Raw genomic sequence first — 24,297 nt, forward strand, 5'->3', positions numbered from 1 at the left:
GATCACAAAATAAAGATATCTGTATCTATGCACTAGAACATACCCATCTAGAATGATATATGTTTCATTCAGATTGACATCCATTAGACTAATCACACAGGAAATATGAATGAATTAAAGCAAAATGTAACAGCAGGAAAATGAAAAGCTATGAATACCTTTGAACAAATGCTGGATGTGACTTATTTAGTGTCGTTGAAACTAATCTAACGCAGTACTGCACATAACAACGTTCATGTGTTTGGTTCATAGTGAATAGTTAGACTTATATATTGAACTGTTTCACTCTCCATGGACTTAATTAATCTGTTTGTCTATAGTAGACTATAAACACATGCAACTCTAGAGGCCAACATAAAACATACTGGACTGATTTATCTATTTTTGACCAACAAAGTGGTCAACATTTCCAGCTTTGTCTTAAATTATTATTCAGGTAAAAGCAGTAACCGATAACCGAAAACAAAGCAAACCATTTTTAAAAACAGAACTTTAGCCAATCTTTTGAATTTAACCCCTGCCTTATCTTTCAGATTAGTAACTCACATTTACTTCTCAAGTGCAAATACTGCAGCATTGAGCTCCAACTGTTGTTAGACTGTGTTAAAACCCACATGCTTGGTTGGGTCACTCTGCATGATTAAATTAATTAGCACTAAATAAAAAGAACAGTGAAGGCCTGTGATTTTAATCTAGCATGTAATAATGTTGTACTGCAGGTCACATTTAACGTTTCTGGCCACAGGGACAATCTTGAGATCAGGATTTTTGAAGTCCTCTACACTGAGGGACAGTAGAGACACCCACCAAACATAAGGGGCCAAAAATCAGGCATCACTCCACTCTGGTAGGTGAGTGCCCTGAAGTTATTTTAAACATTAGTGGACACTCTATAGCCTTTGTTCTAGATACTGGGTCACAGGTCACCTTATTAAATCAGAACATGTTCAGAAAACATTCAGAAGGAACATGTGTAGCAAGGATGGATGAATCACCCTGGCTGACCCTGTGGGCTGCAAATGGACTAAGCATTACCGACGAGGGTTATATTCTTGTGGATTGCCAGGTGGTAAGTTTGCAGGTCCCAGGAAAAGGAATAATTATTGTGAATGATCAGTGATTGGGGATGAAAATTATTACATCTGTATGGTGTGCACTCTCCCAGGGGACCCACTCAGGGCTTGCTGCTTTCCGTACCACTGTACCCTTGGTACAGGGTCCTGATTTGGCCTTCTGCATTTGCCCTATCACATGCTGATGCATGTGATGGGGCATGTGTGTGGATTGGGGAGGGGTGTGTGGATGGGGTAGAGAGGGGAGTATGTGCCGGGGGAGGGAAGGAGTGTGTGCATGTATATGTGTGTGCGGTTTTGGGGGGGTTCTTGTGCCTGGGGAGCGCAGCTGGTGCTCTGGGATGCGGCCTGGCTGCTGCTAGGTGGTGGTCTGGGGATCCTGGCCCTCTATCGGTGTGGGCTGCGCCCTCTGCCTGAGGGGGCGAGGGACTGCTTTCAGGCTTTTTAGGGCCTGCACTCTGTCTGCCCTGGGCGGCTGGTGCCCAGTGGGGCTGGTGGGGCCTGTTCCCCCTGACTGCGGGGGTGTCTGGTTGGGGCCCTCCTTCGGCACCTCCTGGGCGGATGCATTGCTGGCTCTGGAGTGGGGCGGTTGGGGTCTGTGCTTGGGGGTGACTGCCGGTTTCCCGGGTCTCTGGGTTCTCCTGGCCTGCCTCTTGCCTATGGGTGGGCGGGGTCACATTGGCATGATGCCTCTTCTCTGAACACGTTCCACTCTGAATGTTCTGCATGTGTCACAGTCACTGAGTCATCCAGCAAGTTTATTCATTAACAGCAGGTACCTCTCTTTCTGTCATTCTGATTGAACTTATTAGGTTTTGGTTTCTTGACAGTCAATGGTTTTGTTCTCTGCAGGGACCATGTATATATATATATATATATATATATATATATATATATATATATATATATATATATATATATATATATATATATATATATATATATATATATATATATATATATATATGTATGTATGTATTATACACTGCTCAAAAAATAAAGGGAATACTTAAACAACACAATATAACTCCAAGTTACATTGTGTGACTTTGTGCGACTTTGTTGCAAACTATTCAACTATGAAAAGAACAAAGTATTTAATAAACATATTTCATTCATTCATATCTAGGTGTTACTTTAGTGTTCCTTTTATTTTTTGAGCAGTGTATATGAAAAAACATGTGCCCTAAATTCAAGTTTTTTTCCTCTTTATTTGAAACATCTTTATGTGTAATAAACATCTGAGAATGAACATACGGCTTGACACTGAGGTGTTGGTACTAGGTTGGAGCCCCTTTTGGTTCCAGTTCCATTAGCTATTTGTGGCATTGATCTGAGATTTTGGTGCATTTTCATGAATGTCATGTTTCCTGCTGTAATTATGTAAATATGAGTATGAAGGGATCAGGCTGGGATTAATGTGTTCTACAGCAGCTTTTTATGTTGTTTTAGCCTTAAACCAGCCAGAAACTCCTTTTATCTCCTTCTAATTGAATATTTCTGTCAATAAAGCTTTTTAACTGTTAAAATACTATACAATAATGTTGTTGTTTCCCTTTCGGCTTGTCCCTCTGAAGGGGTCGCCACAGCAAATCATCCTACAGGTGAATTGACATGTTTTAGGTCGATTGCCCCTCCTGATGCAACCCTCTGTGGGCTGGTCCCAATCCCGGATAAATAAAGAGAGAACAATCGTGTTCCCGTCTGGACTGCAGCAACGAAAGGGAGTAGGGCTTAAATTACAGACCGTCAAGTTACAAGACAAGCAGCTCTACCACCTGAGCCACAGCCACTGTTTACAAGATGATAACAAATCTTAAGATCTTTAATGTTATAGTTTAGTGCAAACCTGTATACTTCTTCTTTCAGTCTTAATAACTGCAACCTTTAGGGTGGAGGTTGTATCATCAGGTGGTTACCAGCAGTCACGGGGGTGTTTCGACCCTTAACCATACCACCCTCTGCTCGTGCATCAGTGGAGATGGCCAGCTGCTACTCACTCCTTCCAGCTTCCATCTTGCCTCATTTTTCTTGCTCCAAATCCACATGGTGGCTTTTATTCTGTGACCTGCCCCATTCTCTGCACTGCTTCTTCCTCTCATTTCCTGTCAGTCCCAATGCCCCAAGCAACTTTCAGACTGATTGGGCTTGGAAGTCTCTGTACCTTACCTCAGTCGAGTTCGGCCATGTATGACTAAGACCAGACAACGTTTTTTCCATCTACTATAGCAGCCTCAGTTTCCTGTTATAGCTGGCAGGAGTGTGGTCTTCTGTCACGGAGGCAGAACCTAAAACTCAAAAGGGGAAGTTATACAGATTTATTAGAATAATAATGGTATCAGAGGTGGTCTTGCTGGAGGTCTGGAACAAAAAAAGCAGCTGTAAACCAAAAGCAGGGATGGGATGAATTAAGAAAACATTTACCAGGAGCTGGGGGAATGGGCATCTTTAGAATACTCCTCAAGAGCAGAGAAAAAAGTTTCCACAATCCAAAATGTCAAGGTCCAAAAGGAGTCCAGGGTACATACAAGAAGGACTCAAATGAGGGAAAAAATCCAAAGAGCAAACTAGAGGCAGGGTCAGGATCAGGCAAGGTTCAGCAACAGGAGGTCCATTCTCATACCAACAAGGGCGTAGCAAAGGCAGTGGTAGGGGAACAGGCAGGGTCAAGACCAGGAAATCACTATGAAACAGGCTTGAAGGCAGTGGGAAAGACAAGAGCAGGTGTTTAAACAGAGCAGCAGGAGGACAATCAGCAATCGGGCAGGGGAAGAGTGCAGCACATTCAGGGCAGAGCAGAAACCATGACAGTCTGTTGCTGCTGTAAGCCATCTTCATCGAGACTGGGACTGAGACATGTCGTGATCAGAGATGCTAGTCTTCATATCTGGGTTGGAACCAGAGTTTATTTGAGTAAGTGTGGGCCTTTTTGTGATCTCCAACCAGTCTAAAACTCTCTGACCTCTGACATCAACAAGGTATTTTGTTCAGACAGCAGCTGATCATTGGATACTCAATCTTTTTTTTTAGAACAATTATCTGTAAACCCAAGAGGTCAACAGTTTCTGAAATATTAAAAACCAACAACCCAAATGACACTAAGTTGCTGTTATGTAATGGGCAGATAAGTTATTTTTGTTGACAGGTAATTTAACCTGCATGCCTATTAAAGAGTATGCCATAATATACTTCCCGTGTTACATAACATAGCAAGATACAGACATAGCATGATGACCATGTTTTATTAATAAATTATAAACATCACATCAAACCTGTCATTATCAGCCACAGTCTTCTACATGTATAAAGTTTTTTCTGCTTTTCTCTAGGTGAAACTGTAAAATAAATGTAGGATAGTGTTGTGTATGTTTTAACTGAGAAGAATCCAGCATGACTCACATGATACATATAGTTTCTGAGACATTTTGCATCACTTTATGGAATGAACTTAGCTAAAAATCCTATGGAACACAATTTAATTCTGGTCCTCTGCCTTTTAATGAACACCAGAAAGCAGCAGATTACACTTTTAAAATGTACAAGATGGTCAATATCCCTAAAAAAGAAATACTTCAAATCAAGACCTCATCTCAAGAAAATTGGATCCATGATAATGTTTTATGGACTGGGTCTTTATGGGATGACCTGTTGTGCCTCAAGTATTGGGTAAAATGCCAAAAGACCAGAATGTGATTATAAGATAATAAACATTTTATGATGTAATTTCAGACATTTATCACATGCATTTTTTTTCAACTTCATGTGCCTTAGTGATTTAACACTGGAAAAGAAGTTTCCACCTTATTGTGATTTTTGTCAAGCGAATAAAGTTTTCCCACCCCCAAACAATCACTTGTGCAGATCTCTGTACTTTTTTTAGAAAAAAAAAACAACAACATTGTTTAAAGCCACTTTAGTGCATTAATTCAATGTAAATGCACAAGTTGTAAGTTGCAGTCCAGGTCCCATATTGCTCATGATGTCATGCATGTACATTTTCATATCCTGTTGCTATTAAAGAGAGTGAGAGAGAGAGAGAGAGAGAGAGAGAGAGAGAGAGAGAGAGAGAGAAATGGAGGATAACATCGATGAGCCTCAAGCATGATGGTGGTGTCAGTTGTCAAAGAACACCAGATGCAGAAATATATTGTGGTATGGGACACATTTATTTTAAGTAGCTGCTTTCTGACTGCAAAGAAAATAAAAAAAATGGTGATTTTGCATGTTTAAATATAATTTCTTTTTCATTCTGCAAAGCAGCTTTTTGAAGAGTTTAGAAATTTCCTTCATTTTCACCCCATACATTATTGCATAAAAAGGGGCCTAAAACATTCATTTTCGAATCCAGTAAAAGCATAAATAGTTAAATTATTTCTAACAAATTAGAGGTTCGAGCCTCTGACTTAATTATTATATTATAATTATCTGGGTGTAAGTAAAAACAATGAAAAACACAGGGAAGAGTGTGAGAGTATCATTGTAAATACAATAATTGCTTTTGAGCATACATGCAGAAGACAGTAAAGCGGCCTCATCTCGTTTATGGTTTTTGTTACATGGCAGTTCGATTTATCTCTCCATAACTATCAGACTTATGTTGTCATATTTTTACTAGATTAACGCCATACAAATTAAAGTCACAATGACATTTTTTCTACATTGATTCATTGCCATTAATTCTCTCCTATTTGAGTGTCGTTACAATAACATCAAATGCACACAAGCACGAAAAGCTGACAAGTACTAATAAATGAGGTAAACAGGTCTGTGCAGCTTTTCTCCTGACTTCTTTAGAACTTCGATATGATACAATAATTATCTTGGTATATGAAAAGAGTATTAAAACAACGGGAAGAAACGCAACATTCATCAGAATTATTACGGTCACAACAATTAATGCTTGTGAATAAACACACAGAAGCTTGTAAAGTGTGCTGTTACAAAAAAATCCCCTTCAGTGTAAAGCTGCACAGTTCTTTATTTAAGCTGAGTACAGTCCTCTTAAACACGCTGAGGTGAAAAGCAGGGACAATCCAAGCTGACACCAGCAGTATAGTGACTGTCCTTTTCCTCATGATAGATGGATATTGCAGCGGTTTACATATAGCCAGATATCTGTCATAAGCCATGGCTCCCAACAGTAAAAAATCTGATCCACCTTTAGTGTAAAACATGAACTGCTGAAAGACACAAGCTGAATAAGAAATGATCTGTCTCTCAGATAAAAAGTCAATCAGAAGCTTTGGGTAGACGACGGTGCTGAACATCACAGAGTTCAGCAGCAAAGCTGCAATAAAAATGTACATCGGCTCATGGAGGCTTCTCTGCAACACAATGGGGGATATAATAGTTAGATTACAGCAGAGTATGAGCACGTATGCTGTAAACATGATCACAAAATAAAGATATCTGTATTTGTTCACATTAATATACCCATCAAGCGTTATATAGGTTATGTTCGTGCCATACTCCATCAAGATTTTCAAACATTAAATATTATCGATCAACGATCAAAATATACAGGACCAGTTGTTAAATAGCTACCTTGACCCTGTTGATGTACCTGACCCAGTGCTGCACCGAAGTGGTCTGAATACTTTTATAATGCAGTTTCACCCTGACTGGACCTAATTAACATGACCTCGCACAGTAACTTAGAAACACCTGAAAGGCTGGGTGGCTGCATCAAAAACAGGCTTTAAATCAGCACATTTGAGCTAAAATGTTTAAGAAGGGTCATGTCTTGTTGTTTTATGGGTTTTTTTAAGTTCCAGATTTCTGTATTATTTTGTACGTTGTACCTGTTTAGTTCCCTTGTCTTGTTTCCGGTGCAGCCTTTGTTCCTGTTTGTTAGATTCACCTGGTCTTGTTAGTTTATTCGTTACACCTGTGTCTTCTTTGCTTTCTGTCTGTATTTATAACCGTTGGTTTCAGTTCTGTTTGCTGGTCCGTTGTGATTAGTTCTGTCAGCCTCGTGTGTCTGCTTGCCCTCGGTTAAGTTACCTTTTTGAATAAAACGTCCAGTTTCTGCATCTCTGGCTCCCGTCTCTGCATTTGGGTCCACACCTCCACCACAACCATGACAGGAATACCAGATTCTGGTCAGTAGACGGAGATGCTTCCAAAAGTCTGCAAAACTTATAAACTACTAAAATTGAGAAAAAAAAAGAGCAAAATCAGATATTTCATGAAACTATAAAGGCGTAATTGTTTACTTATTCATGTTAATGGAGTCTGGTAAATAATGACAAGAATCTAAAGGCAGGCCCAAGTCGTGAGCTCTGGGGTTAGGTAGGCAGGCAGTCGCACACTGCCCTGGACACACAAATAATCATTTTTATACGTAGGCAGGAAAGTGCCTTCCTAACCTAACACAATCAAGATCATAAGACACTGTTAAACACTAAATTATCCAGTAGCAGCCCTCAGACTATTTCACTTTGTATGCCATCACAACCAGGAGTGAATGTTGATGTTTTTCCTCAAATGAAGGGTGTTTGAAATTGTGTAAACCTTACCAGCAGCAGGTGAGAACATTAACCAGCGCTGAGAGTAAAACGTCAATTCACAATTTTATGTGTAAGCGCAGAGATGTCGAGGAGCAGTGGCTTTAATCTGAGGCCCTCCCGGATGACTGACCTTCTGTAAATGCACGTAGACCATTAGCATAGCGCCATTCATCCATTTTCTGCCACTTATCTGGGGTTGGGTTGTGGGGGCAGCAGCCTAAGCAGGGAAACCCAGACCTCTCTCTCCCCAGCCACATTTGCCAGCTCTTTCAGGGGGAATCCCAAGGCGATCCTATGCCAGTCAAGAGATATGATCCCTTCAAAGTGTCCTGGATCTTCCTTGGGGTCACAGGGATGTGCCTAAAACACCTCATCTGGTAGGCGTCCAGGAGGCATCTTAGCCAGATGCCTTAGCCACCTCGACTGGCTCCTCTTGATGCAGAGGAGCAGCAGCTCTACTCTGAGGCCGCCTGGATGAGTCTCTCTAATGGAAAACCTGGCCACCGTGTGGAGGAAGCTCATTTCAGCTGCTTGTATTCACAGTCTCGGTCTTTGGTCCACAGCTCGTGACACATATGTGAGTGTAGGATCATAGATTAACCATTGGACTGAGAATTCTGCCTTCTGGCTCAACTCAGCTCACCTCACCACTGCAGACTGGTGCAGAGTCCACCTCAAATCATGATGTGTGCTGAAAAGCTAATCCTTGCTTCCACTGTTAATAACACTGTAGTGAGAACATCTGCAGTAATTAGAACTATTTTTATAGTCTACTTGTTGTGGAGAATTTGCTACAGCTTTTTTAGGCTTTTTTCCCTCATTTTCTTTTCTAAAACTCTAATATTCACTGTTCGTTCCACACCATCTTTCCTGGAAATGAACTGGTCACAGCCCCGACGTCACATCTGGAGACACGTAAATGTGAAAATAGTGCTTTCATCACACTTTTGCGATATATTTTTATATCAATACGACTGGAAAAAAACACCTCATTAGAGCGTCAAAACCTTTTAGTGATATCTGAGACTTTTCGAATATTAGATGTTTCTCTTAGTGTCTTTTTTTTTATTGCAATACGTAGTTTCTGTGCTATTCTAGGTGAAATAGAAATGCACCTGTAGATGTGTCTTTTGAAGGGGACAGCCCAGTCCCTGCTGAGTAAAATATAATATCAGGCGCTGGTCACACTGCAGCCCGATTCCTGTTTTTTAGCCATATGCGACTCATATTGGAACTTTTGAAAATAGTCTGATAAATTTTCTTTTAATCCAAATGAAAAAAAACGCAGAAAGCTTTCTTTACACTTCCTTAAACAGTCAGCAGTGTGTTGCATACTGTTATCCTCTGAACATGCTAGTCACTTCAAGGCCACATACCATTCACACCTGAAAGTAATGACCATGTAAAAGAACAGATTTCAGTGTTGGGGGTCACAGGTTACAAAGGAACATGTTACAGTATTGATATAACTTTTTTGGGTAACAAAGAAAAGTAATTACTTCCCTATACTGTAGTAATGTGCTTTTCTGTATTACAGATGCTGTGTGTGACGTTCTGATGTGTTTAAGTGCTGCCTGCATGCCCTGCCTGTGTGTGTGAGTGTGTGTTTTTCTACTGGGATTAAACCATGATGAGTTAACTTTAGAAACTCACTGGAGTTTTTATATTAGTGAAATTTGTTGATTTGTCTTTCCGGATGAACTACTCAGCTGATAAGAGAAACTCAGATGATAAGAAGCTGATCAATCAGTCTGATCGATAAGCCTCTGTGTGAAATTATACCACTATCAGTGATCTGAGAACGCTGATGGCTACAAGATATTATTTCATAACAAATAGAATTTCCTTTAATGCACTCAGTAAAAAGAGATCTAAATGGGGTGCGGTTCTTACAGGAAAGTGTTAAAAGATCGTCCCGATGGTATCAGCACTGTGTGACTTCATTACAGCCTCTTTCATCCTATTTACACGGTGTATGTGTGATGATTAGGATTGGTGTTAGAAATGGGTGTTGGGTGAGTGTGTGTGTATGTGTGTGTTTGAGTGTGTGGTGAGGCTGATGGATTATTCTTTGCAGTGCTTTTATAATGTGCAAAGCACTTTGTGTTACATTTTATTGTTGGAAAAGTGCTTTATAAATAAAGTTTGATTTGATTAAAAAAGGGAAAAGTAATAACATAACTTTTGAAAGTAATCTCATTACAATGGACAGCAGTAACGAGTAACAAGTAACTAACTTTTTATTTTTGTAACAATCCGGAAACTAGTCAAAATGAAAATGACAACGGAAATGACACCATTATATCAATTTACAGTTTATATGAAATATACAAAAAAAATTGAAGATAAAAAAAAACTGGGATGGATTTCATTTGAAATCATATCCAGACAATATGAGTGTTTACATTGTAAATACAAGTCACAATAAAACTGTGTACGACTAATCGACTAGCTAAAATGTCACACAAAGTCAACTGAGTTTTTTCTCTGTTAAACGTTTGGATGAGTTTTGTTTCATCGTGCAGAGACGTGGTGCTGTTTACAGCACCGTGCGCTTCAGTCCAGATGGGAAGACGAGGAAAAGGACTGGTTTGAGTTGACGCTGAACACTCCTTCGAGTTTAGATCACCTGGCAAAGCGGCTGTCCCATGAACACAGCCAGTCCAGATTCATTCCCGACGTCTCCTGGACCCACTTTCTCAGGACCTTCAAAATGTTAAATATGTAACAAAGTTAAAAAAAAAAAAAAAAATGTGTGTGTATGGAACACACTCATTATACAATTAACATCTCATTTAATTTCATTATTGGTAACATCATTATGACCTTACAACTACTTGACCAATGTATTCTGAAAGGCCGGACTAGTCCATCCATCCATCCATCCATCCATCCAATTTCTTAACAGCTTAGTCCAGTTCAGGGTTGCCGGAAGCTGGAGCCCTTCCCAGCAATCACTGGGCAAGAAGCAGGGTACACCGTGGTCAGGTTGCCAATCGACTTAAAAAACCAACTAAATGCCCATCCCAGTGAGAAACAGTTGGTTAACTACTTTAGTTCCTCCTGATTATGTGTTGGGTGGATGCTACTCCAGCTCAGGGCAACCTTTCAGGGAATGCCTAAAGTTACTGTTTGTTAGCATGAGGAGTTCTGCTATGCTGATATGATGGCTTAGCCTTACACTGTTAGCTTTTTTCACTGCCTCCCCTGGCAGCTAAAATGTGCACCAGCTGTGGACCAACATACACATGCAGCCGACTAACCCTCACAGATGACATGAATAATGATGCATCAGTTCCAAATAGAAAAGATGATGTATATAAAAAAAAAACTTTTACAAACCTTAATGTGAGTTTGCTGTTGAAATATATTCTGACATAATGGATTACATCAGAGAGGAGTTTCACTGTTTACACTGGAATTAGATCATGATGTGCTAACTGGTGAAGCTGGGATTAAATCATGTTAAATTATGGTGGAAACTGGGATTAAATAATGATGAATCAACTGTAGAAACTTGAATCATGATAAATTAACTGCTGAAGATGCAATTAAATCATGATGAGCTAACTGTAAAAACTGGGATTAAATTGTGACGAGTTCACTGTACTGATATTAAATAATGATGAGTTAACTGTAGAAATTGAGATTAAATAACAATGAATGAACATCTTAAACTGGGATAAAATCATGATGAGTCAACTGTAGAGACATTAGTTCATTTTTATTCTGTGGAGCAGCTTCTTGAGGTGTTTAGAAATCTCCTTCATTTTTAGCCCGTATATGATCGGGTTGAAGAGCGGGTGGTATATTATTATTTGTAAAGTCATTATCAAATGCAAAGTTTTTGAAATTTCAGACTCCAGTGAAAATATAATGACATCAAATGAACCCAAACAAGTAAAACTGATTAAAACCAACAAGTGAGGCAAACAGGTCTGTGCAGCTTTTTTCCTGACTTCTTTACAACTTCGGTATAAAATTATAACAATCCTGGTGTACGTAAAAACAATGAAAAGCACAGGAAGAAGAGAGATATTAACCATTATTGTTATAGTCAGTATAGCTAGAGTGTTGGAGTGCACACACAGAAGATGGAAAAGTGTGCCGTTACAGAAAATACCCTTAAGAGTAAAGCTGCACATTTTTCTGTTTAAATTCAGTATGACCAAATAAAACACACTGAAGTGAAAAACAGGTACGATCCAACCTAAAACCAACAGAATAATGATGCTCCTTTTCCTCATGATGGCTGGATACTGCAGAGGTTTACATACAGACACATATCTGTCATAAGACATCGCTGTTAACAGTAAGAATTCTGAACCACCTGAACTGTATAAAAGGAAATTCTGGAAGAAAAAAGCTGGAAAGGAAATGATCTGTTTCTCAGATAAAAAGTCAATCAGAAGCTTTGGGTAGACGAGGGTACTGAACATCACAGAGTTTAAAAACAAGGCTGCAATAAAAATGTACATCGGCTCATGGAGGCTTCTCTGGAACACAATGAGGAATATAATAGTTAGATTACAGCAGAGTATGAGGACATATACTGTAAATAATATAAAAAAATATAGATATTTATATTGCTTAACTTGAATATGCCCATCAAGAGTTATATATGTTACATTTAGTTCAGCATCCATCAAGATTTTATACATAATTATAAAACCAACACATAACACAACAGATAAAAAAAGAAAAGATATATCTTTGACCATGAGACAGATTTAATATAATTGTTTATGAAATGATCGGAGAAAGGACCCAAAAGCAGCACAAGAGATCTGGGCAGATAAACAGTTTTTATTTCAGCCACTTGGTGAGGTTCAGTGCTGGAGTTGAACTTTGGTTCCCAATGAGTAGAGCAGAGCAGGGCAGAGTAACTTTCCTCTGGGCTGACAGAGTGGACACCTAGCACAACAAGGTGAGTGAAGATCCACAACTCACGGTTGGGGGTCCTCCAGGACAGAAACCCAGTAACCACTGGGGAGCAGGCTCCAAGGGCAAGGCAGGAAGCGGAAGTCGGGGACAGATCAGGTCGGTAACGGGCAGGCAATTGCGGTCGGAGTGCTGGAAGGTCAGGCATGAGAGCAATGACAATCTGGCAGTGAGTGAATGGTGGAGGCTGCATATATGCGCAGGCTGAACTGATGGGGATTGTGAACAGGTGGCAGAGGCAGGTGAGCGCAGTGAACTGATTAGGGGTGTGGCAAGCAGCAATGCTGGAGGAAGCAAGGCTGATTGTGACAGTTTATACTTATCTGAGCTGGTACCACATTGAACTAAACACATGTTCATATCTTTGATTCAGAGTAAGTGGTCTGAATCTTTTATAAACCTGCTTTGTACTCAGTGGACCTAATTAAACTCGTACAGTAACGTAGAAACACATCAAACTCTGGATGTCTGCATCAAACAGCGAACTGAATTATCTGATAACTGAAAGTAGCTGTTATCAGGCTCATGACTCACCTTTTCACTTTAACTTTTAAATTATCTTATCTGGTTTTAAATCCATGTCGAAATTATTTATCGTTGGCATCGTTGTTCCACTTTTACTCACCTTTGTATTTTCACCATATTTTTTAACTTCATTGTTTTAAATATGTAATTACTAAAATATTTTAATGTCATTCACTTGAGTAGATTTTATGTTTCTTTTTATTGTCTCCTTTTTTTTTATTGTTTGTTTTTTTTAAGAATTCTTATGTTTATCTGATTTTTATCTGCTTTTTATTGGTCTTGATGCCATGGGGATGACTTTTGACTGGTCGTTGCCATGGGGATGGCTTTTTTTTTTTTTTTTTTTTTTTTTTTTGTCTTGTCCAGCATTTAGGCAGGCAGAATGATGGTCTGGATGCCGTGTTCTGCTGAGCAAATTTTCTCTGCCAAGGGAAGCTTTATAGATATAATGATCCCCTTGACTTTCTGAGTTTTTATTTTATTTCTATATTTATTTTGTATTATTGTTTGAATTGTAGAGTTTGTACTGCTGGACCGGAGAGGACAGACGAAAGACAGAAAGAGAAAGGAGAAAAAACACCTCATAAGAAAAGTGAAAGAGATAAAGGGAGAGAAAAGGGAGAGAAAAAAAACAAACTAAAAAATAACCCAAAAACAAAAAGAAAAAAAAACAACCTACAGATGTATACATATACACACATACATACACACACATACGTATACACACGCATACACACGCATACATACACATACATATACACACACATGTATACACACATATATATATATATATATATACACATTTATATACATATGTACACATATACATATACACATACATACATATACACACACACCTCTATGCACACACACACACACACACACACACACACACACACACACATACATACGTACAAACATATACGCACTTGCCAGTATTAACACACATACATACACATACAAGCCAACTTTAGATCATAGTAACTAAACTATGAATCTAAAAAGTTAAAAATAAATGAGAAACAAACAGAAATGAGAAAACTAGCTGCTGTTAGTGAATAAACCTGCAGACGACTCGGTGACTGTGTCACATCCAGAACATGCAGAGTGGAACGTGTTCCGGAAAAGGTGATCATGCCAGTGTGACCCCTCCCACACAAAGGCTCGCCAGGAGTACCCCCGAGACCCGGGCCATCGGCAGCCATCCCCAGGCACAGACCTCAACCGCCCCACCCTGGAGTCAGAGGGGGGTCCCAGCCAGAGTCCCCCGCAGTCAGGGGGAACAGGCCCCAGCAGGCTCGGACCAGCGAGGACCGGCCCCGCCGGGCACCGGCCACCCAGGGCAGACAGAGCGCGGGCCCCACGGCCCCAAGAGCCCGGAAACAACCCCCCACCCCCGCAGGCAGAGGGCCCAGCCCACACCGACGGAGGGTCGAGATCCCCAGACCGCCACCGAGCGGCAGCCAGGCCGCACCCCAGTGCACCAGCAGCGTCCCCCGAGCACCAAGACCCTCCCCGCACGCACGCACGCATGCACACACACAAACACACACACACACAAACACACACACACACACACACACGCACGCACACCCACACACACACCCACACGCATCCACACTTCCTCCTTAGGCACACCCTATCCACCCATTCTCTTACACACGCTCAAACTCACTCTCCTACCCCCGTTCTTTATACTCACACACCCCCTCACACACACATCCCTGCTCCATCTATAATCACCCATTCTTCCATACACGCATACTCCACTCATGGGGATGGCTTTTGACTGGTCGTTGCCATGGGGATGGCTTTTGACTGGTCGTTGCCATGGGATGGCTTTTGACTGGTCATTGCCATGGGATGGCTTTTGACTGGTCGTTGCCATGGGGATGGCTTTTGACTGGGCAGTCAAATTCACTGGGCAAACTGGAATGGCTTTGACTGGGGCATGGATCAGGGTCTAGTTGTGGCTGTTCCAGTGGACATGCCCTCAGCGGTCGTGGGTGGGTTGGAACCTGGTGTGACAGTATATCATTTCCTCATGGTGCGGCGAGCCAGATGTTCATTTATTTCTTTATTTGTTTACTTTTGGTTAAACCTCTGCACAATGTCTCATTCATCTGGCGTGTTGGAGCAGGGATACAATGAAAACCATGCAGGATTAAGTAAAGACAAGTTCATTTGTTGACCATACTTCATATGAAACTATTCAAAGTGCTTTGCACAGAACATAAAAGCTTTATAGATGCTGTGAAAAAAGGATTGAAAGCTTTAGAATGTAGTATCAAATAACAAAACTCACAATAAAATAATTAATTAAAATAAATATGAATAATATTTAGTAATTCAATAATAAATATTCAGATTTCATGTTCAGAAACATGAAAAAAGAAATGTTTTTAAAGTGTAAAAGGGCCACTAACACAGTTACAGAAAACCATTAATGATCACATTCACTCCTCAGAAGCATTTAGCAACACCTGACTAGAATCCCTCCAAATCAAGGTTAAAATGAGGAAACCTACTTGCTGCCTATAATGTGTGTTATCTGACTGATCAGTGAAGTGAAAAAGAAGCCAAAAAAACAGATGTCAAGATCTGCAATAGTTTTATTTAACCAGATATTAATATAAAAATGTCTCTGATAAAATAACAAAAAATTGGTGATATTACAATAGTTTTCATTACAATTACAGTGTTAGATCTGATACCATCACTTTTTACAGAAATAACGACTTATGGACTTTCCACAAAACTAAACAACTCATCTTTTCTAAATTCAGACAATGAAAATGTTTGTAAATGAATATATACACGTTGCCCAGACAGACCATCCTTTTGAGATCTTTTAAGTCTTTAATTACAATTTAATTACAAGTGAAATACAATTTATTTAAATAGTTTTTGTCAGAATAAAAAGCAGCAAAGATGTCATTAAATGTTAATTCATTTGTCTGAAAATAAGAATCCAAGAAAGGTAGAAACTTACACAAGGTCGAGATTGATACACATAGCAACAAAATCACATTAAAGGCTTTATGTTGTAGTTTTTTTTATCAAACATTTATGAGAATGTTTTATTCTTTTTCATTAAGAAGCCTTATCAGAGGGAACAGCACACCTAATGAAAATGATTTTATTGTTACTACACGCATTAACAATGGGCCCAACTTTTGAATAAATACTATAATAAAAATGCTGATGCATTTTTACAGATCCAGTTGATCATGGCTGCATGATCCCAGTAAAAGACATGTATGGATACTGTGCCAAAATACAATATAAAAAAAACATTCAAACTCTTTCTTTTTTTTTCTTTTCTTGAAAAAAAAAAAGAAAAAAAAAACAGATCTTCATTCAAATTTAGAGCTTTTATCCATTACAACTACGGGCGATGACGCTTGTTTTGTCATATAGTTTCTGCTAGATGTTTAATAATTAGCTCATTTGGGACGGTAAAGGGGTAAGAATGCAGAAAAGTAACAACATTAAACATAATTCTGTTGTAGGTTTGTCAGTGCTTTCACTGGATGAAGTTGGAGACACTTAGAAGAGAATCTCCCAGTCAGAGGCCTGCTTTTTCCAGTGGATTTCAGCCAGGCCTTGTAAAGAATTGACTGGAAAATGACTGTGAGTGGCTTCATCTTTCACATAAATAATTTCAGTTGTATTTGCTTTGGCATAATAGCCTCTTCAGATGGTTAGAGATTTCTTTCATTTTTAGTCCATATATGAGTGGATTAAAAATAGGATTATATATAACTATTTGAAGCGTCATCACAACACGTGCAACCTCTGGAAAACTAGATTCTAGTTTGATTATAACAACATCATAAGTTAACAAAACCGCGTAGTTGATCAAAACAAGCAGGTGAGGTAAGCAGGTCTGCGCAGCTTTTTTTCTGACTTCTCTGCGACTCTGATAGGCTATGACGAGTATCTTTGTGTATGTAAAAACTATAAAGAGCATTGGAAAAATGCCAACATTAAACAGAACAACTACACCATAAAGAGATAGAAATCTAGAAGTCACACAGTAGAGATTATAAGCTGCATTGTTGCAAAAAATTCCTTTTAAAGTGTAAGTGCAAAGTTTGTTATTAATATTCAGGATAACAGGCACTGCAACGTGTCCAGCAGGCACAACCCAAGCTAAAAGCAGCAAAATACTTACAGCAGTTTTGGTCATGATGATTGGATATTGCAGAGGTTTGCATATAGACACATATCTGTCTACAGCCATGGCTGCGAGCAGTAAAAACTCGGAACAGCTTAGGGAGTAAAATGTAAAGATCTGCAGTAGACAGGCTGAGTAGGATATGATCTGCTTTTCTGATAAAAAGTCAACCAAAAGCTTTGGGTAGATGTTGGTGCTGAAAAGAACAGAGTTGATTAACAGAGCTGCAATAAAAGTGTACATTGGCTCATGGAGGTTTTTGTTAATCACAATAAGACATACAATAGAGGCATTAAAAAATATTATTAAAATATATGCAGTTAGCATGATCAGAAAATAAAGATATCTGTATCTGTGCACTTCTACATGTCCACCAAGAGTTATAAATGTCACATTTAATCTAGCATCCATTAAAATAAAGACTAGATATAACCAAATCAAACAGCTTTGTATATTTGATTGAGGATAAGAGGATAAGATAAAGTACAACAAGTTCTCACTCAAATTGATCTGATCAGTTGACATTTAACACACACAGACTTTAGATGTTTGTCTTCGGAGTTCAGAGGATGGACTGTTTTTATCAGACTTTGCCATCCTGATGGACCTAATTAAACCCTCCACACCGTTTTGCATCAAACCCTAGAGGCATGATGACATAGATGGAAGTCATTACAAAGTTTTATCTAAAACTATATTCAATCTATTAAACATAGAAGCTAATGTTCGTTCATTCATTTATTGTCCGAACAGCCTCATCCACTTAAGGGTTGTGGAGAAACTGGAGCCTATCCCAGCAGTGTTCGGCGAGAGGCGGGGTACACCCTGGACAGGTCGCCAGTTCATCGCAGGGCCAACACAAGAGACAAACAGCTAATGTTTTTATATTTCTTCATACTCGTATAAGCTACATTCAGATATCATCGTTAATGTTTCTTTCCACTGGTTTATTTATGGGAGTTATTTTCACCTTTCTGATATGCTCTGTGGTTTTTCACAGCCACATACCGCTCAAAACCTGTAGGGCAGGGGTGTCCAAAGTAGGTCATCAATGGGCTGCTCTTCAATTCAATTCAATTTTCAATTCAACTTTATTTATATAGTGTCAAATCACGGCAATGCCATCTCAAGACGCTTTACGGACAGAGGGGAAAACATAATGAAGGCCAATTCATAATAGTCTATATAAGGAAACCAACAGATTGAGTTGAGTCCAACTCAATCTCCCATCCTGAGCAAGCACACTGGCAACAGTGGGAAGGAAAAAACTCCCTTTTAACAGGAAGGAAACCTCCGGCAGAACCCGGCTCAGGACAGGCAGCCATCTGCCTCTGCTGTGTGGGGGGAAGAGGACAGAAAGACAACAGACAACAGGAACTGCTGCTTCCGGCCAGGGAGACCTGCTGAGACAGGAGACATACATGTTAATGATGCAACACTGTTATTGAAAAAGGAAGAAGCTCAGTGTATCAGGAAATGTCCCTCAGCAGTCTAAACCTATAGCAGCATAACTAAGGGATGCTAACCATCCCTAGCTATAGGACTTATCAAAAAGATAAGTCTTCAGCCTAGTCTTAAAGGTGGGGAGGGTGTCTGCTTCCCTAACACTAACTGGGAGCTTATTCCATAAGAGAGGGGCCTGATAACCAAAGGCTCTGCCTCCTGCTCGGCTCTTTGAGACTCTAGGAACCACAAGTAAGCCTGCAGTCTGCGAAGGAAGTACTCTACTTGGTATATAAGGAACAATGAGGTCTTTGATATATAGTGGTGCCTGGTTGTGGAGGGCTTTATATGTAAGGAGAAGGATTTTAAATTCTATTCTAGATTCAACAGGCAGCCAATGAAGAGAGGCTAAAACTGGAGAAATATGATCTCTCATGCTGGTTCTGGTCAGGACTCTGGCTGCAGAATTCTGGATCAGCTGAAGGCTTTTCAGGGCATATTTAGGACAGCCCAGTAATAGAGAGTTACAGTAATCTAGTCTCGAAGTAACAAAAGCGTGAACCAGTTTTTCTGCATCACTCCGAGACAGAATGTCCCTAATTTTGGCTAAATTACGTAAATGAAAGAAGGCTGTTTTAGTAACCTGCTTAATATGTGGGCCAAAGGACAGGTCAGGGTCAAATATTACTCCAAGGTTTCTCACTGTAGCACTGGAAGCTAAAGTAATGCCATCCAGGTTCATTACAAAACCGGAAAATTTAGCTCTGAGTTTTTCAGATCCAACGAGAATTACTTCAGTCTTATCTGAGTTTAAGAGGAGAACATTTCTAGACATCCAAGTCTTTATGTCTATGAGACAATTTTGTAGCCTATTGGGCTGATTTGTTTCATCTGGTTTAAAGGATAAGTATAGTTGAGTATCATCTGCATAACAATGAAAGTTTATTCCATGCTGTCTAATAATTTTGCCTAAAGGGAGCATATATAGCGTGAAGAGTATTGGTCCAAGTACAGAACCTTGAGGAACTCCATGACTTACTGTAGTTTGGGAGGAGGACTTGTCATTTACATGAACGAACTGAAGTCTATCAGATAAATATGATTTAAACCAGCTTAACGCTGTACCTGTAATTCCAATCACCTGTTCTAGTCTTTGTAACAGAATGTTATGATCGACTGTATCAAATGCAGCACTAAGATCAAGCAAGATAAGTACGGACACAAGTCCTTTGTCTGAGGCCATAAGAAGGTCATTAGTAACTTTCACCAATGCTGTCTCAGTACTATGATGAGCTCTAAATCCTGACTGAAACTCCTCGCATAAATTATTTCTGCTCAGGTGGGCATGTAGCTGAGCGGAAACTATTTTCTCCAGAATTTTGGACATAAATGGGAGGTTAGATATAGGTCTATAATTTGCTATCACCTCTGGATCCAGAGATTGCTTTTTAAGTAAAGGCTTGATTACAGCAGTTTTAAATGATTGTGGTACATATCCTGTCACTAAAGACATATTGATAAGATTTAGTAGTGATGTATTAATTAAAGGGAAAATGTCCTTAAAGAGGCTCGTTGGGAGAGGGTCTAAGATACAGGTGGATGGTTTAGATGAAGCAATTATTTTAGTTAATTCAGAGGGTTGGACAGGACAGAAACTATTTAGACACAAGTCAGATCCTGGTTCTAAGGATGCTTCGGAGACCACAACAGGCTCAACATTATAGGTAGAAGGAAGAGTATTGTGAATTTGATCTCTAATAGTGTCAATTTTATTCCTGAAAAAATACATGAAATCATCACAGCTAAGTGAGAAAGGAATACATGGCTCCACAGCGCTCCGGCTCCTAGTACGCCTAGCTACAGTGCTGAAAAGAAACCGAGGGTTGTTTTTGTTTTCCTCTATCAATGATGAATAATAAGCTGTTCTTGCCGTACGTAAGGCTTTTTTTGTATACGATTAAACTTTCCTTCCAGGTTAAGTGAGACTCCTCTAGTCCTGATGAACGCCATCTGTTTTCCAAACGCCTTGATGCCTGTTTTAGAGCTCGAAGCTGGGAATTAAACCAGGGAGCCTTCATAATCTTACCTAATTTCTTCTTCTTTAGGGGAGCAACATTATCCAAGGTTGTACGCATTGAAGCTGTTATAGTATCAGCATGTTGATCAATCTGAGCAGGAGTAAGGCTTAAAGGGGGACTCTCAGTCATGCTAACACATGGTAGATGTGAAAAAATTGATTCAATTGATTGTTTAAATTTTGTAATATTATTGTCTGATAAACATCTACTATAGTAGAATTTATTTTTGGTCAGTGAGTAACAGGTTTTTGGTTTATACTTTGTCAACCAAGCAGCAGCCTCTAGCGGTTAAAAGTGAAGTCTATGCAGAAGTGCCAAAAATTGCAGTTCCCCCCCTCATCCGCCTGGGGTACCAATACAGAGTAAATCCACATAGACTCCCATGTTAAAAAGGCTGACTTCACAGCAAAAAAATACATGTTTACAGCCTGGTCCAAAAAACATTTTAGGTTTAATAGTCAGGTTTGCCTTCATGACAACTGTGAGGGGAGTGTGTCCTTTTATGGCAGCTTCCTGATGTTCGGCTGCAAGAAGGCAGAGTGCAGCACAACCATGTTTTTAGCCGGTTAAAAGCATGACTTAGCTTTAACCCACCTATTTCCATTAGCTGGTTAGTTCCTGTTACCATTGAGTTAGCTCAGTTAGCTCATAGTTACAAGGAGGTCAGAGTTTGATAGATGTCAATCATCCAACCCCACACTCACAGTCACCCTCTCAGCTCTACTTCTGCCCATTTTTGTATTTCTTCAATGAGCTAAGGCATGTGTAAACCTGCTAAGCTTCAATCGAGCCTATGGTTGACGTCACAGAGGCTTTGTCCATCTTCTATGTCTATGGTTCCAATATGTTCGGGCTCAGCCTGAAAGGGTTACATGGGCCCCACCTCCCATGGGCTCACCATCCACGCGAGGAGCCATAGGGGTCGGGTGCAATATAAGCTGGGCAGCAGCAAGAGGCAGGGACTCTGGCGGACCAGTCCCCGGCTGCAGAAATTGGCTCTGAGGGACATAGAATGTCACCTCTCTGGTGAGGAAGGAACCTGAGCTTGTGCACGAGGTTGAGCAGTTCCGGCTAGACTCACCTTTATCCAACTTCATCCAACTTCAAGTTGGTGAGTCCAACTTCATCAAGGTGAGTCCAACTCACCGAGGTGAGTTGGACTCACCTTGATGAATGGCATGGGCTCTGGAACCAGTACCCTCGAGAGGGGCTGGAACTTCTTCCACTCTGTAGTTGCTCATGGTGAGAGCCGCCGAGCAGGTGTGGGTATTCTCAGTAGCCCCCGGCTTGGTGCTTGCACGTTGGGGTTTACCCCAGTGGATGAAAGGGTAGTTTCCCTCCGCCTTCAGGTGTTGGGATGGATTCTGACTGTTATCTGTGCTTATGCACGAAACAGCAGCAGAGTACCCACCCTTTCTGGAGTACTTGGAGGGTGCTCCTTCTGGGGACACCATTATTCTGGTGGGGGACTTCAATGCTCATGTGGGCAATGACAGTGAGACCTGGAGGGGAGTGATTGGGAGGCATGGTTCCTCACTGTAATAGTGTTTTGTTATTGTCCATAACGAACACCATGTTCAAACACAAGAGTGTCCATATTTACACTTAGCATCAGGACTCCCTGGGCCGCAGTTCGATGATTGATTTTGTAGTCGTATCATCGGACTTGCAGCCGCATGCCTTGGACACTCGGATGAAGAGGGGGACACAGCTGTCAACTGATCACCACTTGGTGATGAGTTGGCTCAGATGGTGGGGGAGGAAGCCGGTCAGATCTGGCAGGCCCAAACGTTTTGTGAGGGTCTTCTGGGAACATCTAGCAGAGTCCCCAATCAGAGCGAGCTTCAGTTCCCACCTTCAGCAGAGCTTTAAACATGTCCCAAGTGAGGTCGGGGACATTGAGTCCGAATGGGCCATGTTCAATGCCTCCATTGTTGAGGCGGCCAGCCGGAGCTGTGGCCGTAAGGTTGTTGGTGCCTGTCGTGGTGGTAATGCCAGAACTCATTGTTGAACACCAGCACTGAGGGATACCTTCAAGCTTGGGAGGAGTTCGGCGAGGCCATGGAGAAGGACTTCCGGACAGCTTCCAGATGATTCGGGTCCACCATCCAGCGGCTCAGGAGGGGTAAGCAGTGCTCCATCAATACTGTGTACAGTGGAGATAGGGAGCTGTTGACCTCACCTGGGGATGTTGTGGGTCGGTGAAAGGAATACCTCCTCAATCCTACCAACACATCTTCCGATGAGGAAGCAGACCCGGGGGACTCAGGGGTGGACTCTCCTATCTCTAGGGTTGAATTTGCTGAGATGGTTAAAAAGCTCCTTGGCGGCAGGGCCCCGGGGGTGGATGAGATCCGCCCAGAGTTCCTTAAGGCTAAGGATGCTATGGGGCTATCCTGGCTGACATGTCTCTGCAGCGTCACATGGACATTGCCTCTGGACTGGCAGACTGGGGTGTTAGTCCCTCTTTTTAAGAAAGGGGACCGGAGGGTGTGTTTCAATTACAGGGGAATCACACTCCTCAGCCTCCCTGGTAAGGTCTGTTCAGGGGTCCTGGAGAGGAGGGTTCGTCGGATAGTCGAATCTCGGATTGAGGAGGAGCAGTGTGGTTTTCATCCTGGTCGTGGAACAGTGGACCAGCTCTATACCCTCTTTGGGGTCCTGGAGGGAGCATGGAAGTTTGCCCAACCAGTCTACATGTGCTTTGTGGATCTGGAGAAGGCGTTCGACTGTGTCCCCCGGGGGCTCCTGTGGGGGGTACTCTGGGAGTATGGGGTACCGGACCCCCTTGTACAAGCTGTCCGGGCCCTGTACGACAGGTGTCAGAGCATGGTCTGCATTGCCGGTAGTAAGTTGGATTCATTTCCGGTGAGGGTTGGACTCTGCCAAGGCTGCCTTTTATCACAGATTCTGTTCATAACTTATATGGACAGAATTTCCGGGTACAGCCGAGGTGTTGAGGAGATCTGGCTTGGTGGCCTCAGGATTGTGTCTTTTTGTGGATGATGTGGTCCTGTTGGTTTTATCTGACCATGATAGCCAGCTCTCGCTTGAGCGATTTGCAGTCGAGTGTGAAGCGGCTGGGATGAGAATCAGCACCTCCAAATCTGAGACCATGGTCCTCAGCTGGAATAGGGTGGATTGCCCTTTCCGGGTTGGGAGTCAGGTCCTGCCTTAAGTGGTGGAGCTTAAATATCTTGGGGTCTTCTTCACGAGTGAGGGAAGGATGGAGTGTCAGATCGACGGACGGGTCAGTGCAACGTCTGTGTAATGGATAGAATGGATTGATGGAGTAAAATGGAACTATAATATTATATGATAAAAAGTAAGGTGCTTTTATTCATAATAATTGTAATATTATATGGTAAAAAGCAAGTTGCTTTCATTCATAATGGTAATAAGGAAAAAGGAAAAAAGATCCTTAAGCAACCACTTTTTGTAGAAATGTTTGGTGAATGTTCTTATTACCGATCAAGTTATCTGTGTTCGACTACTTCGGTCATGTAATATAAAAACAGCTATGAAAAGGGTGCTTTAGCATAACATGT

At 40.9% G+C, this 24,297-nt stretch overlaps 3 protein-coding genes across 3 annotated transcripts; all 3 read right to left on the reverse strand.

Annotated features, from left to right (window-relative positions):
• Nucleotides 1-5,757: 5,757 nt before the first annotated feature.
• Nucleotides 5,758-6,547, reverse strand: LOC306766541 (olfactory receptor 4D6-like; the record flags this gene model as incomplete). Its single annotated transcript, XM_079254321.1, is given in 2 exon segments — nucleotides 5,758-6,018; nucleotides 6,020-6,547. Coding segments are annotated over 2 exon segments (789 nt in total).
• Nucleotides 6,548-11,295: 4,748 nt separating this feature from the next.
• On the reverse strand, nucleotides 11,296-12,228 carry LOC306766542 (olfactory receptor 4K3-like; the record flags this gene model as incomplete). The annotated part of the gene is made up of 1 exon (XM_079254322.1): nucleotides 11,296-12,228. One exon carries the CDS (start codon nucleotides 12,226-12,228, stop codon nucleotides 11,296-11,298), a length of 933 nt encoding a protein of 310 aa, XP_079110448.1.
• Nucleotides 12,229-16,712: 4,484 nt separating this feature from the next.
• LOC306767017 (olfactory receptor 13C2-like) lies at nucleotides 16,713-17,639 on the reverse strand (the record flags this gene model as incomplete). The annotated part of the gene is made up of 1 exon (XM_079254910.1): nucleotides 16,713-17,639. The coding sequence occupies one exon, from the start codon at nucleotides 17,637-17,639 to the stop codon at nucleotides 16,713-16,715; it is 927 nt and encodes a 308-aa protein (XP_079111036.1).
• Between the last annotated feature and the right edge of the window lie 6,658 nt (nucleotides 17,640-24,297).

Source organism: Telmatherina bonti (assembly GCF_933228915.1).
Source record: "Telmatherina bonti genome assembly, chromosome: 15".
In the NCBI taxonomy this organism is placed as follows: domain Eukaryota; kingdom Metazoa; phylum Chordata; class Actinopteri; order Atheriniformes; family Telmatherinidae; genus Telmatherina; species Telmatherina bonti.